The sequence below is a fragment of the Leptosomus discolor genome, chromosome 3 (assembly GCF_034619465.1).
Source record: "Leptosomus discolor isolate bLepDis1 chromosome 3, bLepDis1.hap2, whole genome shotgun sequence".
Classification (NCBI taxonomy): domain Eukaryota; kingdom Metazoa; phylum Chordata; class Aves; order Leptosomiformes; family Leptosomidae; genus Leptosomus; species Leptosomus discolor.
Window position 1 is genome coordinate 68,372,769 of NC_141393.1, and position 27,716 is coordinate 68,400,484.

Genomic DNA, 27,716 nt, shown 5'->3' on the forward strand with positions numbered 1-27,716 from the left:
ATGCCATAGCTTATCCTGTCCTGTGTTTCCCTGACTGGTTCATATCTTTTTTGGAAAAAGAAAAATGGTTGTAATGGTATCATGTATTCGATGGGTGTGATCTGTGTATGTATTTGGATTAATATATTAATGATTTGTATTCTCTGTTTTGTTTTTATATAATGCCATATTCCTTTCTGATTGTAGCCTGACTTGAACTGATGTTTTCAGAATCTTCACAGTGACTATAATAAATCATGAATTTATTTATCCTTATGTCTGTAGGATGATCACTTTCCTGTGGGTGTTGTTTTGCACTTTTGAAGGTTTATTTTTCAGCTTATTGTCTTTTGTTCGTAGTGTGGAAGTCCTTTTCAGCTCATCAGTCACCTTTAGACTATCATAAGCTATTTTATTGGTAGCAGGCTTTTGTCATGTCACTTGTGGCACAGTAAAGAATATTTTGCTTCAAGTGAGAAACCTGCTGAATCTCTTTATTGTGATTAATGATTTCATCATTTATGTACCCACAGATTTCTTTGAAGGCTTCCTTTTTGATCTGTACTTGTAAACATTGTCGTGATCTAGCTTTCATGATGTCAGCAAGCTATTTCCCAACCCATGTGGATTTGTGTGGGTTTTTTGGTTGGGTTTTTTTTGGTTTTGTTTTTATAAATCCTTCAAAGAGCCTCCCATTTGATCTCTCTGGCTTGCCTTCTTTTTTTCCTGGGCTTTCTTAGTCTTTTTGATTGGCAGAATATGTTTATCCTCGTCTTCTAATAGGATTTATCTTTTTTTTTAAGCTCTTTTCCAAAACTTTGAAGTACTTTACCCTTTTAGCTGATTCTTTTAAATATTTTCCTCATATGTGTTTTTGTACTTCATTTTCTAATGTCAAGCATTACTGCTGTGTGGGGTTCCCCTGCCCCTGAGTGTTGAAGTTGAATAAGTTCTGAGTGCTTTTAGGCAGGGCCTAATCTCTAGTTATACTGAGGTTCAAAGGACTGGATATTGAAAAATCAAGACACCAATTTAACTAGTTAGGACTTTTCCTAATGATCTGCTGATAAAGAAATTCCACTGCTTGAGCTTGATTGTAGTTTATTCTTTGCACTCTGTGTCCAGCACTGCACAGGATGAGCAGTCAGCTGTGTAACAACCACAAGGAAGAAAGCAAGCAAGTTAGATATAGCAGCAGTGATCCAATACTCCGTATTTCATAATTAGTTGCTCTTTTAATGCTGCCTTCTGTATCTCAGATTCTGTTGTGTGAGAAGACCTAAAAAAGTCTCTAGGAGATGAGAAGAAATGTCAAGAAAGCACATTCATTTTTGTTGGTTGGTCTAACTCATTATTGTAAACCATAAAGGGGAAAAGCAGAATAAAAGAATGAAACTGATCTGAAAGGAAAACTGTGAGAAAGTAGGTGAATATATCTAGAAAGTAATTCCTTTTAAGAAGTCTGTACTGCATAAGAAAAATTCACGTGATGCCTTCACTGGAAAATGTCTATATGAGGAAGGGTAGCTGTTTTGACACTTCTCAATGTTTGCACAAAAGCAGTTGAAGGCGCTGACAGCGTGCAAGTATTACCTGTCCATCAGTGCTTGCTCACATACAGAGGTCTTGTATCTCATGTGCCTCTAAATTGTGTTAATCCCTGATGGAAAGGGGGCATACAGATTAACTCTTGGGTCAGGGAGCTTAGTGTAGCCTGCATAAACTCAGGATTAAGGTACAGTTAGGGTGAAGCATGGACTTGAACAGTTATCATGGCTCAGATAGTATATAGTGACATGATCCTCTGCGTGAGCTTTAAGTGGACTGAATCACTCTGAATGATACTGGAAACCAGTCTTCATCATTAAAAATGCCTGCAAGTTACTTCTGAGAAAAGAAAGTAGAAGGAATTATTGTTTCTTTGTTAATTAATAATTGGGGGATGCAATATAAGAAATGAAGAAAATCAAGATCACACCTCTGCTACATAAACTGCTGTGTGTATGAAAGCAGACAACTTGCATTTTCATTTTTGGGAAACAAAAAAAGGTGGAGTTCCACAAGTCAATTGTGTGATTTCCATCTGTTCCCCATAAATGACAAGTGATATGCTGGGTTTTGTTTCGTTTTTCCTTGTAGTGGTTGTGGCTTTCTAGAGAGCAGTGACTATAAGGCAAAAAGATAGTCAGACATCTTCAGTTGTGCTGCTGGTAGCTATGTTAACATTAACTAACTGCCAGATGTCCCCTTGCAGAACACATTAGCTTACTTTTATTGGAAAATCTGATTGCTTATTTTACATATTTTAATACATTGTCCAAAATTATTTACCCATATGTACTCACATTGAAAATCTTTACTGGGTTATTGCCTTTACCTTCTTTATCCCCCTGCTTCACTAGACTACACAGTGAAAAAAAAAATTGCTTATTGAATATTCGTCTCTGCTTGTTCTGAAGTTGTATAATGGTTCCACTTATCCTTGCTTTTTCTCTCCTTCTATTTTTGAAACTTTCACTTTGACCCGTATATAAAGATTTTAATGAGAAGCACAGTCTCTCCTTCTGCCATGTAGTACAGATTATAACTTAAGTGTTCCTGTAGTATTTTGAGGAAAACAAAATTCTATAGATTCAAAAAGGAATGACAACCAGAATGAATTATGAAGAAAGTTTAGCTTTTGTATTCTTGATCGTAAATTTTTCAGTCTTGCACCTCATTTGAAATAAATTACACAAAATAAGGAATTGGTAGGTGTAGTGATGTAGCTCCTGTGCTTGGGTTGACTGGCAGACTAAGGAAATAACCCTTGTGAATACTTCAGGTTTGAACCTTGTGGTGGAAAAAGTGCAATTCTAGAGAAAGATCAAAGAAACATGCCTGAATTGGAATAACAGAATAGGCAGCATGATCTCTTTCATTAGTGAAGAAGTGAGTATTTTCATAAAGTACAAGAATGGTTTCTGAATTCCAATTCAGCTAATTAATGTGCTGCTTTGCGGTAGTGTGTGGAAAATCAAGTCCATACTCATTAGAACTGTATCATACTTCTCCCAGATCAGATGCAGTGAAGCCAAAAACCTTGGTGGCTTCCCTTCTGTTGATGGCATCTTAGGGCAGTGGGATGAGCACTGTCAAGGGCAGTGACTCTGGACAGGCAGGTTCTAGTGAGGGAGAGGAGGGTTGTGAACAACAGTTTCCCCTGAGGCAGACTGATCAGGTAATAATGCTGAGAAATAAAGCAAAGGGGAACTACTTTTATTTCAGTCTGTAGTCAAGAGAAAAGAAAGCTGGCTGTACAGGGGAGAGAGGTCTTGCAAGTGAGATGAAGAAACATTTCTTGTGCTATCTAAAGGGAGGGGGGAAAAGGCATTTTGAACTCTCAAAAGTCTGTGCCGCCTCTTTGTCTGTCCATAAACAGTGATGTAGATGTTGGGTTAAACTGTTGAAGAATCTGAACTGATAGCACAGGTGCTGGGGGCCTGCATAGCTGTGCCTCGGCACCTCTGTAAAAGGATTTTGATGTGTACCTTTCCAGTCAGGAGCAGGATCTTTTGCTTTGCAGTATCCAGTGCTATGTGCTTTCACTCAAGAACGTGGATAGAGCTAAAGTATTCTCAAATTTTTTGCTACTAGCAGTTAGTGGTACTGCTTTGTCTGTTACTTGTGCCTCTGTATTGAGCTTCAAGTGTGTATAGGAAAGGATTTGCCTTTGGTCCTGCCGTTTTAGTTGGGACCCCATATACTCTGGAACCATATCAGTCCCATACCCATCTTCTTTCTGCTGCACACATGTATTTTCAAAGTTTCTTGATCCTAAATCTGTTACGATGTAGTTTTTCTACTGTCTCCAGTTGACAACCACTACTGCCTGCTACCTCTTGTAGTCTTGAGTTCATCTTCTTTTCCCCCCTAAAATCCAGGAGCCCAAATCTGCCTGTAAGTCTCCCATCTCATTGTATACATCAACCCTGAGCCTCTGTGTCCTAGTGTACACTCCACAAACGACTATTTCAGCTTGTGATCTTACTATAGAGTTCAAAGGTTTTGGGGGAGGAAGAGAAAGGAGAGTTACTAGAAGAGTGGTTGAAGCAAGTGTTCCATGCAGGTGGAGCTGGGAGCTGCTGTGCCTGTGAAGGGTTCATGTAGACCAGTTGCAGATGTAGCACTGTTTAGGAGTCACTGGGTTGGAGTAAAATGTGATGACCTTGTAATATAATACCCTTTGAGTGCAAGATCACAAAACATTGCCTTTATACAACATTTCATCTGTTTAGCTTTAATGGTGGGGAAAAACTCTAAAAACCTGCAGTAATGTTGAAGAATATTTTTTGTTTTTTTTTTTTAACTTGGAAAGCTTCTGATTTCAGTCAGCTCTGGTGGGTTATTCTGTGTTCTTGACTGAACTAGAATTTCCGAGTTTTAAACAGTATGTGATATGGTCAATAATGTACAATGAAGTCTTCACCTTTTTGTGAGACTGCATGAAAACACATTTCATTCGCAGGTAAGGATGATAACATACAACTCAATGTACGACCTTATAGCCAGCCTCAGGCCCAGGAATACAGAAATGGTTTTAGTCAGGAGAATCTGCTAGGAATGTGTTCCAGGAGCTATTTCTGCTGCCTCATTGTTTAGATTATTTACTAAAACACTTATTTTCTGCCAGTCATTGCTTATGCATGTATATAGATATATGGTTCACAGTCTGCGAGTCAAACCTTGCATCTGTGCCCTGTGCATCTAACTGACATTAGACCTCGAATTTTGAGTGTACAAGTATAAATTTGACCTTAACATTAATACTGTTACTTATGTACTGTCTCAAGATTCTTGGTAATGTTTTCTACTTAAAAATTACCATTTCTGTTGCTAATCACATCAATGCCACAAACCTTAGTGCTAGCTAAACCAGGTCTGCTTCTGATGTCTCTGCCATGTAAGCCTTTAGATATACAGTGCCAGGGCAATGGGTAATGGGTAACTTCTGCTCACAATCATCATTGGTTTTTCACTTGGTGATGAGAACTGAAATAGTACAAGGACATGCCCTGAATTATTAAGAAATTACCGTGCTTTCTTTAAACCTGAGATGGCAACTAATTTTCTTCCACTGTTAAGGAAGTGTAGTCATCAGATGCCAGTAAGGATGAATCACCTTGTATTCTCCCAAGTGCAGAGTTATGATTGTTATTCCGATGGAAACTGCAGCACTGGGAGATGCTGAGGGATGGAGAATGCAAACAAGAATCTCTTGGATGGTTTCCTTCTCCAGTAGCCTGCTCTCATTTGCAGTAGGAGCAACTCAGGGCTGTGAGGTTGTCTTGTGCATAGTCATTGAAGTGGAGATATAAGGAGATGGGCATGTGCATTCCTATGCTGAACATGCCGGCATTTTCCAGGATAGGCTTTGGTGGCAGAACTTCCTAGTGACATTTGAAGGAGTGGCCCTAAATACAAATCTGGAGACTCCACATTCTTCCCGCTGCCTGTGGATAGGAGTGTCTTGGAGTTCTCTAACAGGTACCAGCATGCGCAAACTTCAACAAGTAGAAGAATTCAAGGTCTCTCTTAGCTGGCATGAGAGTCTTTAGTTTTGGGATGTTGGTTGAAAAGACGTTAAGAAGTTCCTGATTACAAAAAGCCCTCAAAAACTTTAGAGCGTAGAATATCCAGATACCAAATGCTTAATGGCACAATTATTGGTTACATGTTGAGTCATCTTAGCTTTGTTAAATGGTAGCTGGATGTAGAGTGTCATACTGGTTTCAGTAAGTAGTTTTCAATGTGATAGAACTGAGTGTCCTTCAGAATGGAAGATGTAGAAAGAAAGTATGAATGAATGAAAATGAAAGGCTGTACTCTGCTATTACGCAAATTCAATTAAGCTGTCTCTGTATTGATGATTTTTCCTGGTAGTACTGTGGAATAGGTTATGTGCTGTATGCTGTGTATATTTGCATCTATTCTGTTTGCTGTTGTATACAAATAAAGAGCTTATTTTGGTACGTTTAATTTTTGATTATTTTAATGACAACTGCTTTATTGAAGTTAAGTGGTAGTAAATAACAAGGAAGATGATGTAGTTATCCAACTGCTGACTAAGTTTTACAGACAAGAGGCATTGCAACTTTCTAGTTATAAAGTAATGTTTTTTCAGGCATTACAAGTAAATTGTTAGACTATTGAGGCCTACAGTTTTTAGGGTGACTTAAGTACAGGAAGTATGTGATTGATTTTTTTTTTTTCAATGTTTTGAGCAGGTCCCTTTGGTCTCCCTTTTACTCCACAAAACTATTTGTTCAAGTGCTGAGTGGTGTTCAGCTTAAAATAAAATTGGCTCCTTTGGAAGAGAAAACTGGAGTAATATTTCTTTTATTGTTGCTGTAAAAGAAGACAATTTTGGTATTTCTTGAATTCAACATGCCTAGTTAAAATAATGGGACATGTCTAGATTGAGTTAAGGAGGTGTATCTTCTCAGTATCCTCAGAAAGCGATTAAAAAGAAAAGAACATGCTGCTCTCCCTAGCTCAGATTCACATTTAAAGTGGGATTTTCTGTGGTAACAAAATGGATCTTGAATTATGTCACTGGTTTCTAATAAGAGCTAAATTGAAAAAAGTCCCTAATTCAACAAAAGATGAATTGTAAAAATCTAATAATTCAAAACAAGTTAGAGATGACACTTGTGGGATCTCAATTTACAGAAGAAATCTGAAAAAGTGTAACTATATTACTTCAACATCTATTGCTCTGTTAAGTTATTTTGAAACTTTTCAGATTTGTGTCTCTATGCTCTTGGCTCTGAATATGTGTTATACACTAATTTAAAAAAATGAATTTTCATCCTTGTTCTCCAAGGAGCTGGCAAGCTGTGGCTGGAATAAAAAAGAGAAATACAGTTCTGCACCAAATGCTGTTGCTTTCACCAGAAGATTCAATCACGTGAGTTATTTTTTTTCCAGTGTCATTACATATACACATTTAAAAAGTCTGGGGAATTAAGTGTTCTGGCACATCACTTTTATTACTGAACGTAGCTGATTACTTGAGAACTTAAAATATCTGCTTCCTTATCTTCAGGATATACAGAAAGACCAAAACTGTATGGAAGAAATAGCTGTGGTTTTGTTTTAAATAGCAGTTATTGATGAAACAGGATAATATAAAGTGGTTTTCTTTTTTTCCCCCATAAATGCTGGCTGTCCTTTGCATAAACACAGATTAATCGTTACAGGTTAAAGGCTTACCATACAGGATCTCTGGAGTAGTAATTAGATGTAATTTCTTTCTGTGTTAGTTGACTGGCTTTTGCTCCACATAGATGTTTTTGTCCCTAGAAATATGAGCCTTTTGTCAGTATGGTTACCTTTTTAAGGTGACTTCTGGAAAAACTTTTAAAATTTCCAAACAATTTTACTGTGCAAAGCTTGTTCTTTAACTCTCTATTTGGCATAATTTTTCAGATAGTGTATCTGAGATTTATGGCTGGCTATCTTAAAGATTTTTCTGCGTCAATAAGATCAGAATTTTAGCTTTCTTGACAGTTAAAGCTGTAGGACTCCAGCTATGTCATTAGCTATCCAAGTCTCAAAACTGTTATGCTTTTTTTAATGTAATGCCATATTTTGTATTTCAGATGAAGTAATTCTATTACCCTCCTCACTCCTCTTGTAAATGTTTAATACTGTCTCAAACTTAGAAGCTCTATTCCAGACTGATTTTTCTGTACCCAGTCTAAGATCTACAGACATATTTGTTAATCATCTAAAACTCAGACCAAACCCCTAACCTTTTCAGGTTCTTTTTTTTTTTTTTTTTTTCCCCTATCAATTGTTGTGTACTTTCTCACTTTCTATTATTTGGTCATATCCTGAATGGGAGCAATCCTATTCCTATTGACGACACTTAGAATATTCCTTAAGCTTCTGATGACTGAAATACTTGTCTGGGTATAGAGTTTGGACACTTGCCTAATTTTTCTCTTGACTGAACAGAAAACATTGTACCGCAAACTTCTTGTGACCATATCATATATTGAAATCTGGGGGGTTGGGCTGGGGCTTGTGCTGCTGGCCACACTTCCGTTGATGCAGCCCAGGATGCGATTTGCTTTCTGGGCTGCGAGTACACATTGCTGGCTCATAGTCAGTTTTTCATTTACCGAAACCCACAAGTCCTTCTCCGCAGGGCTGCTCTTGATCCTCTCATCCCCCAGCCTGTATTGATATTGGGGACTGCACCGACACAGGTGCAGGACCTTGCACTTGGCCTTGTTGAACTTCATGAGGTTCACAGGGGGCCCACCTCTCCAGCCTGTCAAGGTCCCTCTGGATGGCCTTCCTTCCCTCAAGTGTGTCACCAGCACCACACAGCTTAGTGTCATCAGTGGACTTACCGAGGGTGCACTCAATGCCGCTGTTAGTGTCACTGACAAAGTTGTTGAACAGCACCGGTCCCAATACCGACCCCTGAGGAACGCCACTCGTTGCTGGTCTCCACTCAGACATGGAGCCATTGACCGCAACTCTTTGAATGTGACCATCCAGCCAGGTCTTGATCCACCGGATGGTCTATTTGTCAAATCCATGTCTCTAATTTAGAGATGATGATGTCATGCAGACAGTGTGGAATGCTTTGTACAAGTACAGTAGATGGTGTCAGTTGCTTTTCCCTTATCCACCAACACTGCAACCCCATCGTAGGAGGCCACCAAATTTGTCAGGCGTGATTTTCCCTTAGTGAAGCCATGTTAGTTGTCGCCAATCACCTCATTTTCCACGTGGCCTAGCATAGATTCCAGGAGTATCTGCTCCATGATCTTGCTGGCCAAAGAGGTGAGACTGACTGGCCTGCAGTTCCCTGGGTCTTCCTTTTTTCCCTTTTTAAATATGGAGGTTATGTTTCCCCCTTTCCAGTCAGTGCGAACTGCACCAGACTGCCGCAACTTCTCAAATACGATGGATAGTGGCTTGGCAACCTCATCCACCACTTCTCTCAGGACCTGTGGATGTACCTCATCAGGTCCCATGGACTTGTGCGCCTTCACGTTCCTTAGATGGTCTTGAACCTGATCGTCTCCTACAGTGGGCAGTTCTTCGTTCTTCCAGTCCCTGACTTTGCCTTCTGGGACCTGGGGGGTGCGGCTGGAGCACTTGCCCATGACGACTGAGGCAAAAAAGTCATTGAGTACCTGAGCTGTCTCCATATCCTGGGTAACCAGATCTCCTGTTTCCTTCTGGAGAGGGCCCACATTTTCCCTAGTCTTCCTTTTGTCACTGATGTACCTATAGGTGTTTTTCTTGTTGCCCTTGATGTCCCTGGCCAGACTGAGTTCTGTCAAGGCTTTAGGTTTACTAACTTTTTCCTAACTTTTCTCTGGCTGCCCGGACAATTTCTCTGTATTCCTCCCAGGCTGCCTGCCCTTGCTTCCACCCTCTGTAGGCTTCCTTTTTGTGTTTGAGTTTGTCCAGGAGCATCTTGTTCATCCACACAGGCCTGCTGGTGTTTTTGCCTGCCTTCCTCTTTGTTGGGATGGCATTGCTCCTGAGCTTGGGGGAGGTGATCCTTGAATATTAACCAGCTTTCTTGGGCCTCTCTTCCCTCCAGAGCTGTATCCCATGGTAGTCTACCAAGCAGATCCCTGAAAAGCCAAAATCTGCTTTCCTGCTCTCCTCAAGTAGCTTCTCTTTCTGTTTTTCACATTGTCAGCGCCATTGCATTTAGATATTGCAGTGCTTATGCTGTCTCTTGGACTGAATTTAAAGCCAAAAGATTTTAAGGTATTTCTAGGTCTTCTTTCCTATTCCTTTTTTCTTGTTTGTTTCTGTTCTCTTTAAGGTGTCATTTTAAAAACATTGATAAGAGTTGTAGTAGCCTCTAGGAGAAACTCTGCCTTGAAGAGCTGAAGAACAGGTAACAAAGAGGAAACAAGTCCAGCTATTTAATGTCTGCTCAGATGCTGGGTTAGCTTGCCTTTAACCAATTTTCTGAAAAACTGCTGCATGCAGCTTTGGTGGCTGAGGGGCATACCATTTGTAGGAAGCTCTTGAGCTCTTCCAAGAAGTTTGCATCAGCCTTTATTCTAGCACCAAGGAAAGTCATCAGTCTTCCTTTTGTATAGTGGGACTGGAGAGGGGAGGGAAAAGGGGAAAGTGTTGTTTCAGTCACAGGTTCCTATTCATGTTAGTACCTCAACATTTGAGACAGTAGTTTGGACAACTTTTACCGTTCCAAATGCATCATTGCGGAAGTCTCGTTCATTCCAGTAGTAATGTCATATGTAGATTCACTGTCCTTTCGGGAGCAGCAAACCCAAGAATTCCTATGGGATAGACAGTGGCAGCTGGGAATAAGAAGGCATGGTGGAGTAAGCAATTTTCACCTTCCTTGTCTGGTTTGCCTTCTCCGTGTTCAGTTCTTACCCCAGGTGCTTGCTCAGCAGAGTGTAGTTCCAGTTGGGCACCTGCCCCACTTACCTGGGGGCTTCTAATGCTTAGACCTAAAATAAGTAATCAGGAAAATCATTGCGACTTTTGGCTTTGTCAGGCATGAATACCTTTCATCAAACTTTGTTAACCTTTGAAATTTCACTGGGTTTAGATTACGTATTATGCATTTGTCTCTTTCCCCTTGCCCCCAACTTGCCAAAACAAAACCATGAATAGCTCTCACTTGTAAGTAAAGAGAACATTAAATCACGAACAGCTGCTTCACAGCAAATTGATCTGCTGATAGCGTTTTGGAAACAGTAATGGTTATGTGCAGTTGATTGCAGTCCACTGAGAATGAAGAAGTGTATTTCCAGCACTTGTTATGTGATAATTATATGTGGTGCCTGTAAAAACAGATCTAGTTCAGGGAAGAGAAGTCAGTAGAATCATTCCATGCCAGGACTCCTTTGTTCTTGAGGAATACCTTGCTACGTGGTACTCTATAGATCTACACATCTACTACTAAGTGTTGTTTTTTAAATATGTAATTTCTTATATGCTTTTTCAAAAAACTCAGTTCTCTGCCTCTTTGAGCTTTCTTCTGAAAGTTTGTTGTATACTTGCATGCTACTGTTGCAACTGGTAAATCTCTCAAGAGTGCAAAATTGTCAAGTTTGCCTATGTAACCATTATTGTCTACCTTTTGAAAATAAATGTTTGTCATAAATTTCAAACAAATAAAAGGGGTGTATTTTCTGAAGATTGCTGTTAAGAATTGATATGAAAACATTTCGTAGTTTACGTAAAGGTAACTGTTGCTCTCCTGGTTATAAGATTATCTATATTAAAAACCTTTCTTGAGATTATTTAAAGGGGAATGGAACTGTGCTGCCACAGAGCTTAAAATGTTACAGAAACTTGTCAACTAGATTCAATACACCGGAAAAATTTTAAAGCAAAAGATCCCACTTGAAAAAGAAAAGTTTGTTTTACTAACTCTGTGAAATGGTGTTTTGGTTTTTTGTTTGGTTTTTTTTTAACCAAATGCAATGTAGGAGAGGAAGTTTGCCTTGAATGTTGTAGTGTTGCTGAGCTGCAGTGAAGTGAGAGTGAAATTTTACTAGGGTTATCAGAAATTAAAAAATGGGGTGGGGAAGAGGTTAGTGGAAACCAAACGAAAAAGGACAGGCATTCTACCTTAACTGTAATGACGCAAGGTCAGTACTCTTTGTGTAGCTTAATGTAATGTTTTTAACAGATATTTGGAAGGACGATCCAGAAACTCCATTAAAGAGTCTTGAATTTACCCATCTTCTAATTAGCACAGGAAGCACAATTAGTTTTGGAACCAATGACTAGGGACTTAAAAGCACCAGTATAACAAAATTACTATTTCAGATAAGGCAAACATGGGATAATTTAAAAAGCTTAAACTGGTTCAAGAAAAGATATGTTCAAAAGTTAAGCATGTTTTTCTAGGTTGACTATGATAGGGAAGAATACAAACACACAAATAATGTGTCAATTTTTAAATGCTTGAACTGGTATCAAAGGCATTGATGCCCGAAGGCTGTGGGTCATCTAACTGGTTGTTATTGGTGGGACAGTGTGAGAAACAATATTTAAATGCAGTGAGAGAGGACTTGAAACAAAATAAGCACAAAGTATGTGTGGAACAAATACGTATGATTTACATGAAGAACGGACCTGGATAAAATAAAGTGGCCTGTTGAAACAAAAGGGTTTAAGTAGTTTATTTTTCAGTATTTGGAATACATTAGTTTATGGTGCTGTCTAAAGATACTAGTGAATAGACAAGACCAGCCAAAAACCAATGTCAGTGCCAGTAAAAATGTGTCAAAGGGGAGTGGAGGTGGTTCGAGTGGAAATAAGTGTGTTTAATTCTTTATCTCCTGCTTACTCTGTCACTGAAGGGACTGGATGGCTCTAAACTTTGAAGAAAGTTTTGTATTTTGTTCTCGTTTGTTTTTCCTGCGAAAGCTTGGAAGTGTTGAGACTGGGTCTGGTGGGGACTGGGATGGAAACCAGGCTGCTTTGAGTAAACAAGAGTACTTGTGTGGCAGAGTGCTTATGTCACTGTGATACTAGTGAACTTCCATAGAAGTCAGGGCCAACATAGTAAATTGTTTGGTTTTCATCGTTATGAAAATGATTGAGCATTGCTCTGTATTTTGAACAAGTGTTTCATAGTCTGGCCTACCACAAGCAGTCTCCTATTACATTGATGCTCTGTTAGGTTGAGACCAGAGGTTTAGGATTTTAAGGCATAGCAATACGTGTGTTCTCTACCTGATTCTTTATGATAAGAAAATCTATGTTAAAAATTTAAATTCCCTTGATCTTCAAAGGGAAGGCATCTCCTTAGAAACTTGTTTGTCAGTCAAGGGAAAAGTTGGTTTTCTCAAGTTGTGTAGCTAGAGCAAAACATCAAACTGAGGTTTAACTTTTTCTGACAATGTTTTGAAGTATAGTCAAATACTTTAGTATTTATATATTCAGTGCTTATGTATTTGATACTAATGCTGTTTGCATAGAACCTTTGTTTGTATTTGTCAGGATAACACGGTTTATCTGGAGATACTTTGCTTTAAAAAAAAAAAAAGGCAAGGGGGGGGAAATAAAGGAAAAAAAAAAGAAATGAAAAAGAAAACTGAGCTCTGTGGCTAATTCTTTCCTGGCTAATACCGCCTTAGATAAACAGACCAAAGGAAAGCCATTGTTATGCAAGATATTTGTGGGGTGGTTTGTGTTTCTTTTGTAATTCTTCCATTTTCCGGTTCCAAAGAGCTATTGTGTTTTGACATCCTAGTTCTCATCGGATCACTGTAACTTCACTGAAAACATAATAATTTTGGAGCTGTGGATCTTCTCATGCTATCTGTGTGAAGAGCTGTCATACTGTACAATGTGAAACAGGATATTTCATGGTTTTTAATTGAAATTTTTGGCAGGAACCTGAATATGTACTACAAGAAGTAGTTTGATATCACTTTTAAAAATCAAAGCAGCATGACAGGTTGAAAGATGTTTACATATAAGAGCATACATTTCATACACTGTTTTCAGGAGTTTTGTAAGTAGCAGGTATGCTTTATCTTGCTAATTGTTAATTTTTTCCTAACTTGTAGTGAATACATGAATAAAAGCTCCAATATTTGTTACCATTTGCTAATTCTTTGCTACTTTTTATTACAGTTGTGAAGGTCTTTATTTTCTGTCATTCTTTGTGCTAAAGTATATGGGGTCAGAGGGCATGGGGGGAGCAGAGGAGAGAAAAGATTAGAATTTAGACATGTTAACAAAGAATTTTCAAAGTACAGCTTTTGAGGCATTGATGTAACTATGAAATGCACAACGATCCTTCATACCATACTGAATATAACAGCGGTTTTTATACAGCAGTAAAGTTAGTCCGACAAAACTTAACAAATAAGTGTGGTAGTATGCTCTGTATGAGCAGGTCATTGACATAGCCAGCAATAAGAGTACAAGCTATAGACTCTAGGTTATAGCAGAGGCTTCCTACCTCATGTCCAGTTTTGTTCAGGTGATATTGCTCTGATTATTATTTTTATTCTGAGGTGTTGAGAATTCGGGAATGTCAGTGAACTGCAGTTGAAGCTGTTCAACTCGTCTGAGAATTGGATAGTGCAGCTTTGAAGCCATGAAAAAGTAAAACCAAAGGCTATAACTCAATTTGAGTTTTTATATTCTTTGATTTTGTAGAATCTCTTAATAAAATTCCATCATGATTTTATTTTGTTGGGAGAACTTTGTTTGAAGTTTGAGAGTTTTGCCATTTGCTTTATGCCTATGAGACCTCATCTTTAAACTTAGCCTGAAAATGAATCTGTTTGCATAGATTGTACATAACCAATTCTGCTGGGATTTGAGATGTGCTGGCGGCAGAAGGGTTTTCCTCATTAAAAAAACAGATCCCAGTGTCTTTGTAGGCAACTAACTGATGTGAGAGACTTTACAGAGACAAGTTCTAGCCACCCACACACTTACTGAGAAAAGCAGGCACCAGAACATGTGCTCTCCAACAAAATACTGGAGTGCATGGCTACCAGTTATGAAATAGGGAAGGTGAAGAGAGTAACATGATAAAAGATTAAATTCTAAATATGTTTGATTTATTAGTTTGATTTAAGCAACTGCTTTAACCATGCAATGGTAGAAGGTATCTTGGGTAAGAATGAGCAGAATTACAGTCCAAAACACTTTGAAGAAAGTTTTTTGTAAGGTTCTGGGTTATGTTGGTTGGAATTTTATAGTATAAGCACTTGCGTCTCCTCATATGTATTCAACTTTAGAGGGGAGTTGGATGCTATGAGACTTCTAATGTATTATTCATGAAATAAAAATATTAAAAGTGTAATGTTAAAGCTCTGTATTTTAAAAAGGCAAATTTTCTTCTTTTTAGGTAAGCTTCTGGGTTGTTAGAGAGATTCTACATGCGCAAACTTTAAAAATAAGAGCTGAGGTTTTGAGCCACTATATTAAAACTGCGAAGGTAAGAATTTGGATTGAGGGGGGTTGTGGGATTCACCATGATGAAAGTTTTTACATTTAAGTTGGTCAGTTCAAAAATACACATGGGTAAATATTTATCTGATACCTTATTTAGCTGTGGTTGTATCTGTGGACATGAATAGCTGTTTGGCTTCTGCATGGAACAAAGTTGTTGGAAATACTGACAGACCAAGGTCCTGAAATGGAGGCCTTTGTTTACAAAAAAAATAGGTTGACTAGGGAAATACAGATGACTTACTTCAAATTTTGTTTATTGGATAATGTAATTTACCAGATGTGTTTTCTGATGTTGGTTAAACAAAAATGTTGTGTGTAGGATCAGTTTAAACAGCATCAGTCATATCGGAAATTGTTTGCTTTTACTATTGGAAGGAAAGGACCTGTTATCTCTTATTGCAATTGTGGCATGAATAGTATCAACTTAATAAATACTATTTCAAAAATATACCTGAACTCAGAAAACATTTTAGAGCTCTTATCCTGTGATATCTTCCTGAAAGCCCTTTAGGACTGCCATTCATAATAAGTCAAGATTTGCTGACCTCTTTAGGTGTAGATGAACCAGTGTCCTGGCCCTTCAGACAGAATGAAACAACTTCATTGTAGTGTGAAGACGGGGATGTTTTTCAAGTTTTTGCTATTGGATGGTGGCTACTGTTACTACAGCTAAATTCTGTGACCACCCCAGGTTACCTGCAAAAAAAAGTGAAGTTTTTAATTACTTTGGTATTCATTTTGCAAATGTGTTCTGTCTTGATATGCACTTTTTTAATGAAGTAATATTTATTTCTATGGGATTTGACTATAGATTTTGGGCAAAGCAAGGTAATTTTGTAAGATTCCACAGGTTTTGCGTAGTAGTCATGCTGTGGTCATAAACTGTTAAGGATCTCTCTTAAATATTCTTTGATATCTGGTGATCCCTTGATATCTGGTGAGTTAATGTATCTTCATCTCATGTATTTATAAAAATCGGTTGTTTTTTTTTTTTAAATTTGAAATACAAACATACAAAAATTGGCCTGATGATCCCTGTCTCTCCATAGGAGCAGAGAGGTTCACCTGTGTGGTCATAGTGCAGAACAGATCTTGGAAGCCAAGTGGGGTCAGTTTTGGTTAGTACTTGGTTGGGACTTGACAGTGCTGGGTGTTGTAGTCTCTGCTGTGGGCACAGCAACCTGAGCGTGCCTCATCTCATCAGTGGACTGCAGACAGTAGTGTCTGCTGAAATGCTGCTGGTTTTGAGACACTGATGTGCTCTAATAATTAGTTGAGCTTTGCTTACCCATGGGTTGTAAAAATCACAATTACAGAAAGCAAGAAACTATATATGGGACGGATTTTGTATCTATTAATTTACTTATGTATCTGTTATCTTGGCTTTGTTTATATATGGCTGCTAACGTGAAGTTACTGCAGTTAGTACCATTTGAAGGATTTTCTATTTACACCAAAGCTATTATCAAAGCAGCTTAGTGCCAGAGGTCACACTGATTACTTATCTTCAGAGAAGCTGTAAATCTACTGTACAGTGAATTCTTTGTGCTGACAACTATATCTATTGTATAGCTAGGAGTCCTTTAATGGTATCTCGTACTATATTGCTCTATGCATGAACTAATTGAACTTAATAGTTGCATTCCCCTGAAGTTCCCAGGCTATCCTCATTGGTTCTGACTTCTATTTCAATGCTGGCAGCAACTAGGAAAGCCTTTTTTCATTTTTTTTATCAGCGACACTGTCCTTTGGGACAGTGAACTTTATTACCTTGTTTGGGGATAGGTGTGGGGGGGGGGAAAAGGGTTGTTGTGTAACTGAAGGGACAAACACCAGCAGTACTATTTGGAAGAATAGTAGGACTATGGTATATGACAAATATTCTCTCCCTCACCTCACTCCACAAAATATTGATTACCCTTTACTAAAGAATTGTCCTAAAGGAGGATAAGGGGAGGGAAACACTTCTTCAGTAGGTCTGGAAAAACTCTTGTTTGTCAGTAGATATGCTGGAATAGGATTCTGGGCACTCAGATTGAAATTGCTACTAGAGTGACCTGATAGTAAGCATTAAACGGGTCATTTCTGAGTAATACCTATGAGGACTTTGTTTCATAAAAGGCTTCTAGTTTTCTGCCTGTGTGTTAAGTAGAGAATCATTTGCCCTACCCCAAAACTATTAGCCGGAAACATGTTGTTGTAGTATTGCTTTTGGCCTTCCAAATATAAGGTCTCCTCTGATATTCAGCATTTATTCAGAATCAGGTTAGTCTAACTTTTTTGTCCTGTTGTTTCATGAAAGGTGTTCTAATAAAGAAAACTTGGGTAAGCTGAATTTCAAGGAGGGAAAAGGACTTTCACCACTTCTTGAATAGCAATGGTTACTTACTGTATCGTCTTTAGCTGGAATCTTAACGTACCTTGGTGAATTTTCCAAACGGGTTAAACAGGATTTGCAGTACTGTGATTGAGTATCTATTTCTCTTTATCAAAGTCTTTTTGTTAGTAGTAAAACCTCAGTTTGTGTGTGCTCCACCAAAAATCCCTGGATGTAGTTCAGGTCTCTGGGTGCTCATAGCTATCGGAATAATTGATATTGCAGAAGAGCTTAAAGAAGAGCATTTTCTCCCAGACCATTTTTAAGCTTTCAGCACAGTAGTACCAGTAGTTAATTGGCCAAGGCAGTTTGATGGGTTTGGGGAAAGAAATTCCAAGAATGTAAAAAATGCAGTTATGTGCAGTGTTTTGTAGAGAGCTTTTAAAAAAATTCTTTTAGCCTGATGTTTTCTGTGTTCAATTTTGATTTAATTGTTCTTTTGCACTAGTTAGGTTTAGTTGTCATACCCCAAAAATTGTCTTTCAGTGAGAGAAGTACTCTAGGTATGTGGCTTCTGAAATTCACCTGCTTGATTTCATCCTGCAACAATATTTTTTGGGTGCTTTGATGCAGGCTTGGTATATAAACCTGCAGTGCTAATGCATTTACAGTATTAAGTACTTCCATGCTTACATCATTCACAACTGGGTTATCCTATTTGGCATGTTAAGTTTTAAAGTTCTGTTGAATGCTACAAAAGGAATTTGTTGGCTTTGAATGTCAGAAAATTTCTGGTATCTCTGGATATATGTCCCAAGATGTAGGCCTATATAGATTTTTTTTTTCTGAAGTGTTCTCTATGGACTATGAAACAGCTAGTATAGTCTAATCCAAAACTTTATAGATGGCAGTAATGAAAAATTAGGAGGTGCCGTAAAAGTGGTATGAGTGCACAGCAGTTCACTGTAACTGTTCATTTTAGAGCGCACAAGTTTCTTCATTTTTCAATTCTTATTTATTCTGTATTCATTATTGACAACACATGGAATGTTGGTTACTGTTAACATCTATATTTTTGTCCTCAGAAACTGTATGAGCTGAATAATCTGCATGCTCTTATGGCAGTTGTGTCCGGCCTACAGAGCGCTCCAATCTTCCGGCTGACTAAAACGTGGGCGGTAAGTGAGCAGCAGGACAATGGAAGGGTTTTAATTTATTCTTAGGAAAATACAATATTCTGTAGCTTGTTTTGAAGGGTGCAACAATTATTACAGATACTTTTTAATCATCTTGTACTGTGTATGTAATGTTTCTAGTGCCTCTTAAGTCTATGGTTTCCTGTTGAAATTTTTTTCCATTCTGGCACAGAAATATTTTCCTTTGAAAAATAGTTCCCTGCAGATTCTGCTAAATGCAGAGCTTCTAATTTGGCCAGAAGCTATTTTGTATTTAGTTGCTGGAAAATTATGAATGCCAAAGTGGGTCATACTTTAATCATTTAGGGGTTTATATTTTTGGAATTTTTTTTGCTATGGAGAGCAGATGTCCTGAAACTCTTGATTCAGTTTCCATAAAGAGATTTGTAGTTTCTCTGACTGATAACTAAATCTAGCAATTTTCCACAGAGTTTCCAGAATCCCTCTCATAGTTAGAACAACTGCATTACATAGTATATTTGTAGGTCTGCTTTTGTACAGTTATGAAAGAATGGCATTCTTTGGAAACATTTTTATTTGACATCTGTGTTTTGACTGGAAATAGTATTATTTTTGTGTAGTTGTATCCTTGATCAAAAGAACATTAGGAATGCCTTTTGCTTATTGATACCTCAGAGCTGAGAATACACTGTGCTTGATTCAGCCATACATTGTGTAGTTATCGAGCTGTATAAAGAGATGAACTGTGACATTTTCAAGTGTGATAATCAGGTGGATGAAATACTCCTGTGAGAGGGATCCATATAAATAGATCATTAAGAAGAGCTAAAAATTTTCACTGAAGACAGGTCAGCACATCCTTGCATGTTACAAAAAGTCTTTCTTTGTCTGATAGCTAAATGATAATGTTGTTCAGTTGATAAATGTTACCAAAATTGAATATAATGCACTACTGTCAAGATACTCATCTAGAATTTGAAACACATTTTGCAAATGCACAATTAAGACATTGTTTCAAAATACCAAAAATCTCTCTAAGGAAATCTTAATGAAGTTAACACGTCCAAAGGATCTGGAGGAGAACTTCTGTTTTTCTCATTTTTTCATGTCAATGAATTAATGCCTTAACCATTTTACATAACTGTGATGCCAAATGGATTATTTTTATCTTTTTTTGTGCGTGACTCGAAACAAGTGACAACCTTAACCATATATTAATATAACCATATTCGTTACTACCGTGATTATGCCATTCAGAACTAGGAGTCCCCAGTTTCTTTTCCTGCTTGGTCAACCAGAAGTCCTAGTTTGCGCTTACGAGGATTATTTGTGTGCTGTTGGCATACGTATCGATTTTTAAAGTTTGCCCCTCTTCCAGCCTCTGAAATGCCAGGTAACTTCTCCCACATTTCTGCAGGTGTTTTTTCTCATACAATCCCAAGTGAGTCTATACTTTTCATCATCTTACATATGCGTTTGCAGATTCAAGTTGCGGGATAGCTCCTAGCAGTGTGCACTGCAAACTGATTTAGTTATCTTTCCCTTGGAAGTTCAGTTTTTAAATTTTTGAAGTAATTTTAAGCCTTTGGCTTTCTGTACTTTAAAAGCAGGAAAAGACGTGTGAAAAGGCACACCAAGCCATTATTTGAGTCACCAAGTCATTTGAATAAGTTATACGATAACCTTCCAAAACCTTTAAGAAGAAAGGATTTCTTCTCCATTTCTGACATAGTTTGTAGCAACCCGCAATCAACTTGACTTACTTGCAGTTATTTTCGTGACTTTGTATATTCACTCCCTGAAAACAAAAAAAAATCACCTTATATGGTTGGAATCTAGTGTTGAAAGGAGCTGTTGAATATTTACTTGATAATCTAATGTTCCTAAAAAAGATTAAATTCATGTCTTCTGACGGTATGTCTGAAATTTGCCTCACTCATTGCCTGCACGCCCTGTGAACTCTGGAGAATAATAAATGCTTTTAGTGTGTCATTTGCTCCATTCAAAAACTGAAGAGAATTATCAACCTTTCCAAGAAAGTTCATAAAATAGAATATTCTATTTCTCTTCATTTAGTGTAAAGGAAGTCTAGATGACCAGCTAGGACTTGGGCAATGTAAGCAAAAAACATTAGACATCTGAAGTTAGGTGAGTGAATCCCGCCCCACTCTGCCAGTGCCCTGAAACCTCATCTCTCTGTTCTTGAATTTAAAAAAGGTTATCTTCACTGCTGGCACACTATAATTAGAAAGCAGTGTGTTCTGGAAGGCTGTGAATCCTTCCCTGCTACTGTAAACTATCAGCCTTAGCTTTTATTGTTTCTGCGTATGTACATCTTTTTACTGTTCTTTGCATCCTTTGAGCCTAAGAGACAGAGGAAGAAAAATTATTTAGGAAAAGAAGCAGCTCTAAAAATGAAGAAATAACAGCTTACTTGCCCTCACAAAAACACTTCTTTAATATTGTCAGCTTGTCTGTACTTTTCTACATTAATGCGGGAAGTGGAGGCATGATGTGAGTTGCTCTGTGAGCACCAGAGAAGTCATACAGGATGGACCTGTTTATTCAGAGAGCCCGAAATTATATATTAGACTTAAACAAGATGGTGCAAATCAGCCTGTTTTGAGGAAAGACAACTAATTTCATTGAAGTCTGAATTTAGGCTATTACTACATCTGTTGGTCTTGACTTACCTTCTAGTCTGCAAAACTACAAAAGTCTTCCAGACACCAAATGGTGGATATATTAGAATATCGTTAAAGGCAAGTAATCTAGGCTGATTAAACTGGAACCATCTTTGAGGAGATAAACACTGAGGACATAAAAGATAAACGTCGTGTTCCAGTGGCTGGAAAGAATTGACGCCGATCTATGGTTTCCTTTTCCTGGAATTGGCAAATGTCTGCAGCTCTAATGAATATGAGATGCTGTTTATCTGAATATTGGAACCAAAGCTAGTCTAGTGATGTGCTATCCTAATGAAGACTAGGGTATAGGAAATGTAAGTAAAAAGAGCAGTTATTTCAATAGTGAGTTTACAGAAGGGATGCTTCACTTCTATCTTGTTCACATAGGTTGATCTTATCTGAAAGAGAAAAGGGAATATGCATGAAAATTTAGTGATCTGACCATTGTAAATTTTGCACTAATGGGTATCTTATAGGGGAAAAATTGTGACTGGGACTAGAACACTACGAAAATGTTCAGCGGGAGCATCTTAACACCCTTCTTTAAATTCTGACTCTGAATGGAAATGAAGCCTTTAAGGTGGTTTTGCAGCAGTAGTTCAACTAGATGTTTTAAAAATATCTTACTTTCCCAGTCTTACAAAGAGAGCCTAGTTGCTATTAATTCTGTCAAAGGGGTGGCGGTGAGGAGGAATGGACAGTGAAGGAGATCCATGACTTGAAAGTTTTGTATTCAGAGTGGATATTCCTGTAATATTAAGAGACAGTAAAATTGTTGGTTGGCAGAACAATATACATAACCTGTATTCAAGCGCAGAATGCCTTCTGTAAAGAAAAAGGGGTGAAATCCTGGCTGTTTGGCAGTCTTTCAAGTACATGGATATGTGTTTATCTGCATTCATTGGTTTTTTAAATTTTAGTTTAGTTAAAAGTTATTTATCGGATCTTAACGGTGGCATTTAGCTCTGGAAAATTACTTGTTGAGAGAGCTCTCAAATCAAGAATAAGAATATATTTGGGAATTTGGGTTTTTATGAAGCTGGGTTAGCATAAAATTTCTCAGTGTATCTGACAAAGAAATGTTAACTTATGGATAATCAGAGTGAATAAATTACTGGTTTGAAATACTGTGGATGTGGACAGCACTTGAAACTGATTTGTGTTAGCTCATTAGTCTTTTCATAAGTTGCATTGTTTCAAAAAATCCTTCAGGCCACCAAAGTTTTACCTGGTTAATTTTTTTTAAAGGATAGTTTAAAACAGCCAAAAAGGCTGATTTTCTTTGTAAGCTCTCCAGTTGCTCATCCTTAAGGAGTAAATGCAGTTGTATTTAAAACAACAACAACAACAAAAAACACGAAAAACCCAACCAACCAAAACAAAACAAAAAAAAACCCAATAAGAACTATGGGGGGGTAGAGGTTGAAATCCGTGCTTATAAGGGTAAAAGAAATAGTAATGATCAAACTTAAGCTCATTGGTTTTGCCTTTTTTTTTTCCCCTAGTTGTTGAGTCGTAAGGATAAAGCCACCTTTGAAAAGTTGGAGTATGTTATGAGTAAAGAAGATAATTACAAAAGGCTTAGAGACTATATCAGCAGCTTGAAGATGACTCCTTGTATTCCCTATTTAGGTAAGTTGAAGTATTTCTAGTGGGAAACACTGATGACAAACATACTTCTCCAGTAATTACTCAAGCTAAACACTGTCTTTTAAGCATTCATGAAACTATTTCAACACTTCAGTAAAGAATCTATAACCACTAGTTGTTTCTAGATACTCTGTATATGGCAAGAAATAACTTCACTAGCTTCAGAAAAGAAGCTTCAGGTTTTACATACGGTATCAGATTTCTGGGAAATTATTTTCCCATGTGTTGTATAGATACATTGATTGACTTCTGGAGAATTAAATTGCTATGCTTGCTAGCACACTTGGAGCTAAACACCTGAGGGTTTTAGTAATGATGGCTTTTATTTTATGAGAACCTATAAATCGCCAGCCTCAGAGATAAGTAAATGTAGGTCTTGGGTTTGGAAAATGCTAAACTCTGGAGATATTGCTGCGTTTAATTATACTAAGGTGACAGGAGAAACTGGGTGTTATGACTGACTCAGCTTTATGCAATAATTATGAGCAAGGGACATTCCTTTCTATCTGAAAACTAGATAAATGTGTTTAGTATGGGGTTTTTTGTTGCGAAGCTAATCTAGTGTTACTTAATGTCTCAGTTTAGTTTAAAGTGAGCAGTATGCTTTTTTTAATGTAGTTTTTCTTTGCTATAACAAGATGTTGATAGTCACATAAAATTAAGGAAGTGTTTACACTTTTCCAGAAAAAATCGTTTCTATTTTTGCAGATACGAGTTGCCTAAATTCAAGATGACCTCCTGTGGTCACTAAGGCTTATTGAACTGTAATCTCTTTGTTCCAGAAGTTTGCTACTTCCTTTACTCAGCTGGGGTATTAACTTTTTCAAGATTAATAACTTGAGAGTCGTCTTTATGCTGTGATCTATGTATCCGTCACAATATTATTTCAGTTGCTTCATAGCTTGGTATGAGTGGCAATACCACCAATGATGTTAGAATCTAGAATGGTGCCTCTGAAATGCATGTATTCGGGTTTTGCAAAATTGGTTGAATTTTACGTGCTTTATGCTTAAATAAAAAAAAATACTTTACTGTGGAGAACCAATAATAATTTCAGTGACAAGTAGTCCTATGGAGTTCCTCATTCTCTTTTCGTTTTTTACTTCCCTGTTACATCCCACCCAGAAACATCCATCAGTTCCAACATGATCTTAACAACTGTTAATTTTCTGTATTTTCAAATATTTGGATGTTGGTATTTGTTTGTGCCAGAATGGAAGAATCAGCATGAGTGGAATTTGACTGAAGTGCGGGTGTGAAAACTGCTGGTGTGACATATTATCACATGCTGCCCTGTTTGTTGACATAACTGTTAAAACTGGGCCTGAACTAAAAGAGGCAAAAAAGAAGACAAGCATAATGCAATGTGATTAAGCATGTAATTTTGTAGCTTTCCTGTCAGGTATACACATATAGTGTATATGTGCTGTATATTGTTCCGAAATGTGGTTTCTAGCTCTCCAGATGCTTTTTACCTACATGCCATGATTTTTGAAACATGAAGCCAGGATCAAATGGTTTTCTTGCTGATCATGAAAGTCCCAAGCCAACCTGCTGTCAGATTTTTTTAAAATCTCATGATACTCTGCCCCTTGCTGTTATGGTCTTCTGATACTTACTGCTGTACAGAGAAGTCTTTATGCTTTGGTGTATTTGTCTGACACTTTAAAAACACTGCCTTACTATGTGCAAGTGTATGTTTGGGTTTTTTTAAAAAAAAAGGTGAAATGTTGGAAAATAATGTTCTAAGTTTTGTTCACTTACAGATGTTTTCCTCAATACATTAGCAACTTCTTGTCTAACATTTGCTTTAAAATAAGCTTTTAGCTTGACTTGATAGTTTGTTGAAGTGAAATGTGTATTTTTCTACTTAGAAAGAAATAAAAGCTCTTTGCTGTGACCCACCGTAGTTAAAGAATGTGTTGTGACCTGGTTTCACATGATAGCAATTCTTATTATGACATGAAGAAGGCTTCTTTAATTCTCCAAAGGAATAGCAAATGCCCACTGGTACATTCCCGCTAAAATTAATTTTGTAAGGTTTAAATAAGTGGCAAAAAGAACAAAATTGCCTTGAAACTACAGACATGATAAATCTGGATCTATCATGGACAATTGATTGTTGAATCCAGTTTTTTTTTTCTCAGTTGATCAAAGCTTTAATCTCCAGTAAGACCTAAGTAGATTTGCAGGAGTATTATTTCTACAATTTCTTTCCCAAGGCATTTTTTACTAATGTAAGTGTCATATGGAACAGAAGTAACTGAAATTGCTTGTTTTACTTACTGTTTTAAGCTTATCAGCTACAGGTTATAATTCCTGAAAGGATCTTTTTCTGCTGTTATTTCTAGTATAAAATCATGTATGGGAGTAGTGCCGCTCCTGGGTTAAGTTGTTTAGAAAAATCTACCTGAAAGTCTGCAGTTGGAAATCATGTGCCGGGGGTGGGGGGGATTAATCATAAGGTCCATTTCCTCTCACGGTAAAAGAAGGGGTGGGGTGGCACTTTCTTCACTGTTGGTGCAGAAACTCGTGCTCCCCTAAAATGTTCTTTAGAAGAATGCAGAGAATCAAGCCTGCCACACAGTTACATTTCCCATTGCAAATTCCCTTCGGAGAAACATTGGCAGTGATTGTGAAGGACCCTGTTTGGAAGGTTGTAGGGACAGTGAGCATATAAAGGAATTTCAGCTACAATTTCAAGGATGAATGTTTTGCCCTTCAGAAGCTACTAGATTTACCCTTATGCAACCAAATAGCAAATGTGGGTGTAGAGGAGTGTGTTTTCCATGACCGTGTTAGCATTATAAGGTAAAGCTTAAATGCTTTTTTGTGTAGTCTTTGCAATGGGAATGGAGCCACAGAAGTACAGATTGTTTTCTTATTACCACAGCTCACTTGCTGTGGACAAGATAAAGATGTCCTTCCGTGTTTAATGGGGGGGGCAGGGCGGAGCAGGGATACTTCTCAGTTCCTTGCAGTGTGATGTCATTCCAGAGTTGTAGAAGCACAAGCGGGAGCAGCACACTGTCAGTCTGGACTCACAAACTTTAGTGAGTGCTAAGAGCTGTGTAACACCAATGAAAATGTTCCGCATTACGTCCTCGTTATGTGATGTGGGATGTGTCATCACTTGCATCACCCAGCCAACTAAAGTAACCAAAACAAATGGGAGCTGTATGTGATGTTATATTTCACCTTAGAATAAAAACTCATTCTCAAAGGGAGTCTTACCATGGACTTCTGATTAATTTGACATTGCACAATGAAACAATTCAGCCATATCTTGAGAAGTAAGATTTTTATTTAACTAAGCAGTACTACCTTGTGAGATATTTTCTTACAGCTGTCTTTCAGGACTTATATCTGGAAACAGAAAAGCTGAAAACAGGTCGCTGAAGTATTCATCTGATGAATATTCAGCTCCTTCAGTGATAATGCTTGCAATAGACTTTGGGAATATATGCAAATACTGTGTTTCAGGTTTAGTACAGGTTAAACTTTTTCAAGGTCTGCTTGGTTAAATTTGAACTGATAGTACAGGAATGGTGAAAGCTATATCCTTCACAAACAGACTGCTTCTGAATGTCCAGTGCAATAAGCTTGAGGGATGCTGCAGCCTCTTTTGAAAAGGTTTTCTAAAAAAAGTGTGAAAGAAAGCATTGAATTTTTCAAGTAATTTACCCTGCTTAGAAAATTTGACCGAAAAGCTAGGAGCTGATACAGTTACAAGCATTTGAAAGTAGTGAATTATTCTACAGAGTATGAACCAACTTGAAAAACAGACACTATGCTTTCCCTCCTTGTAATCTTAAATCGGCAACTTCAAATTGTTTCCTTTCAAAGCACATCATTTGTACAATCTGAGCTTTCTTGGATGTATTGTGTGGTAATGTGTAGTTAACTTCATCCTGCAGCTTTAAATTGGGGAAGACTCACTTTTTAGATGTCTAATGTATAAGATTTAATTTAAAGGCTGAGCGCAAGCTAATTTTACTTAGGGGTTTCTGCAAAGTACACCTTTCATTGACTGCACTGAGTAAACGAACACTGGTTTTGTAGCAGGCAAGAGATTCTTGTGGTAAAATAATCTCTCTTCCGAGGAGAGGAAACCTGTTGGTTGAATGGACTAAAGCTGTCAGAAGTGTTCATTAAAGGAATGTTTTGGAGGGCATTTTCAGCTTTTAAATTTGCCTGAACTGCTCTTCTATCCAGCTACCATAGAAAAAAGGAACAGACTATAGACAGTCTGAATTTTAAGCATTTGCAATTAAAAAGCATTTTACAGAACACTCAATCAATGAGCTCTGTATGATATTTGTAACAAACAAATATTCCTTATATGAAGAACAACTTCAGAATTGTAATCTTAAACATTTGTATCAGTTAAAATTCTTGCAATCTGGAAATGGAATATGCTGGAACTGATCCCCCATCTACCTACCCACTCCTGCCAACCCCAGTTGGATTTTGTGGAAACTTGTGGGCTTTGATCTCTGACCAAAGATTTAACTACAACCCTTCCAGCTATCTGTTTTCAACGAATCTTTATCTACTCCAGAGAACTGTTTTGAAAGCAGAATGCTATTTTTCTCTCCTCTGAATTACAAATGAGGTTTTGCACAGCAATTGATGTTGAGTAATTTAACGTAACAATAATATTAGATTATTCTTTTAGCTATTAGGGTTTCTTACGTTAAATAGGGGCAAAGTTCCTTAAGATCCTTAAGGCTCATATGAGGTGCCAAACAAATACATTGGTTACAGTTCAGAACAGCATATTTAGTTTTTGTGTAATACCGAATTAAATTAGGTAAGCTGTGTGGCTAAGTACACTTATTAAATGATTTTATATACTAGGAAGAAAGCTTTAGTTTCAGAGACTCTGGTACTTAAAGCAAACATTTTGTTTTTTCTAATTTTGGAATTATCTTG

The 27,716-nt window shown here is 37.5% G+C and overlaps 1 protein-coding gene across 2 annotated transcripts in view; it reads left to right on the forward strand.

The window, feature by feature from the left end:
• The window catches only part of RALGPS2 (Ral GEF with PH domain and SH3 binding motif 2), a 95,245-nt gene that overhangs the window by 14,874 nt on the left and 52,655 nt on the right, over positions 1–27,716 (forward strand). For both annotated transcript variants that reach the window (XM_086462391.1, XM_086462390.1), the window contains exons 4-7: positions 6,845–6,928; positions 14,864–14,953; positions 18,373–18,465; positions 22,637–22,763. In XM_086462391.1, coding sequence (XP_086318517.1) covers positions 6,845–6,928; positions 14,864–14,953; positions 18,373–18,465; positions 22,637–22,763 — 394 coding nt within the window. The remainder of the gene's footprint in view (positions 1–6,844; positions 6,929–14,863; positions 14,954–18,372; positions 18,466–22,636; positions 22,764–27,716) is intronic.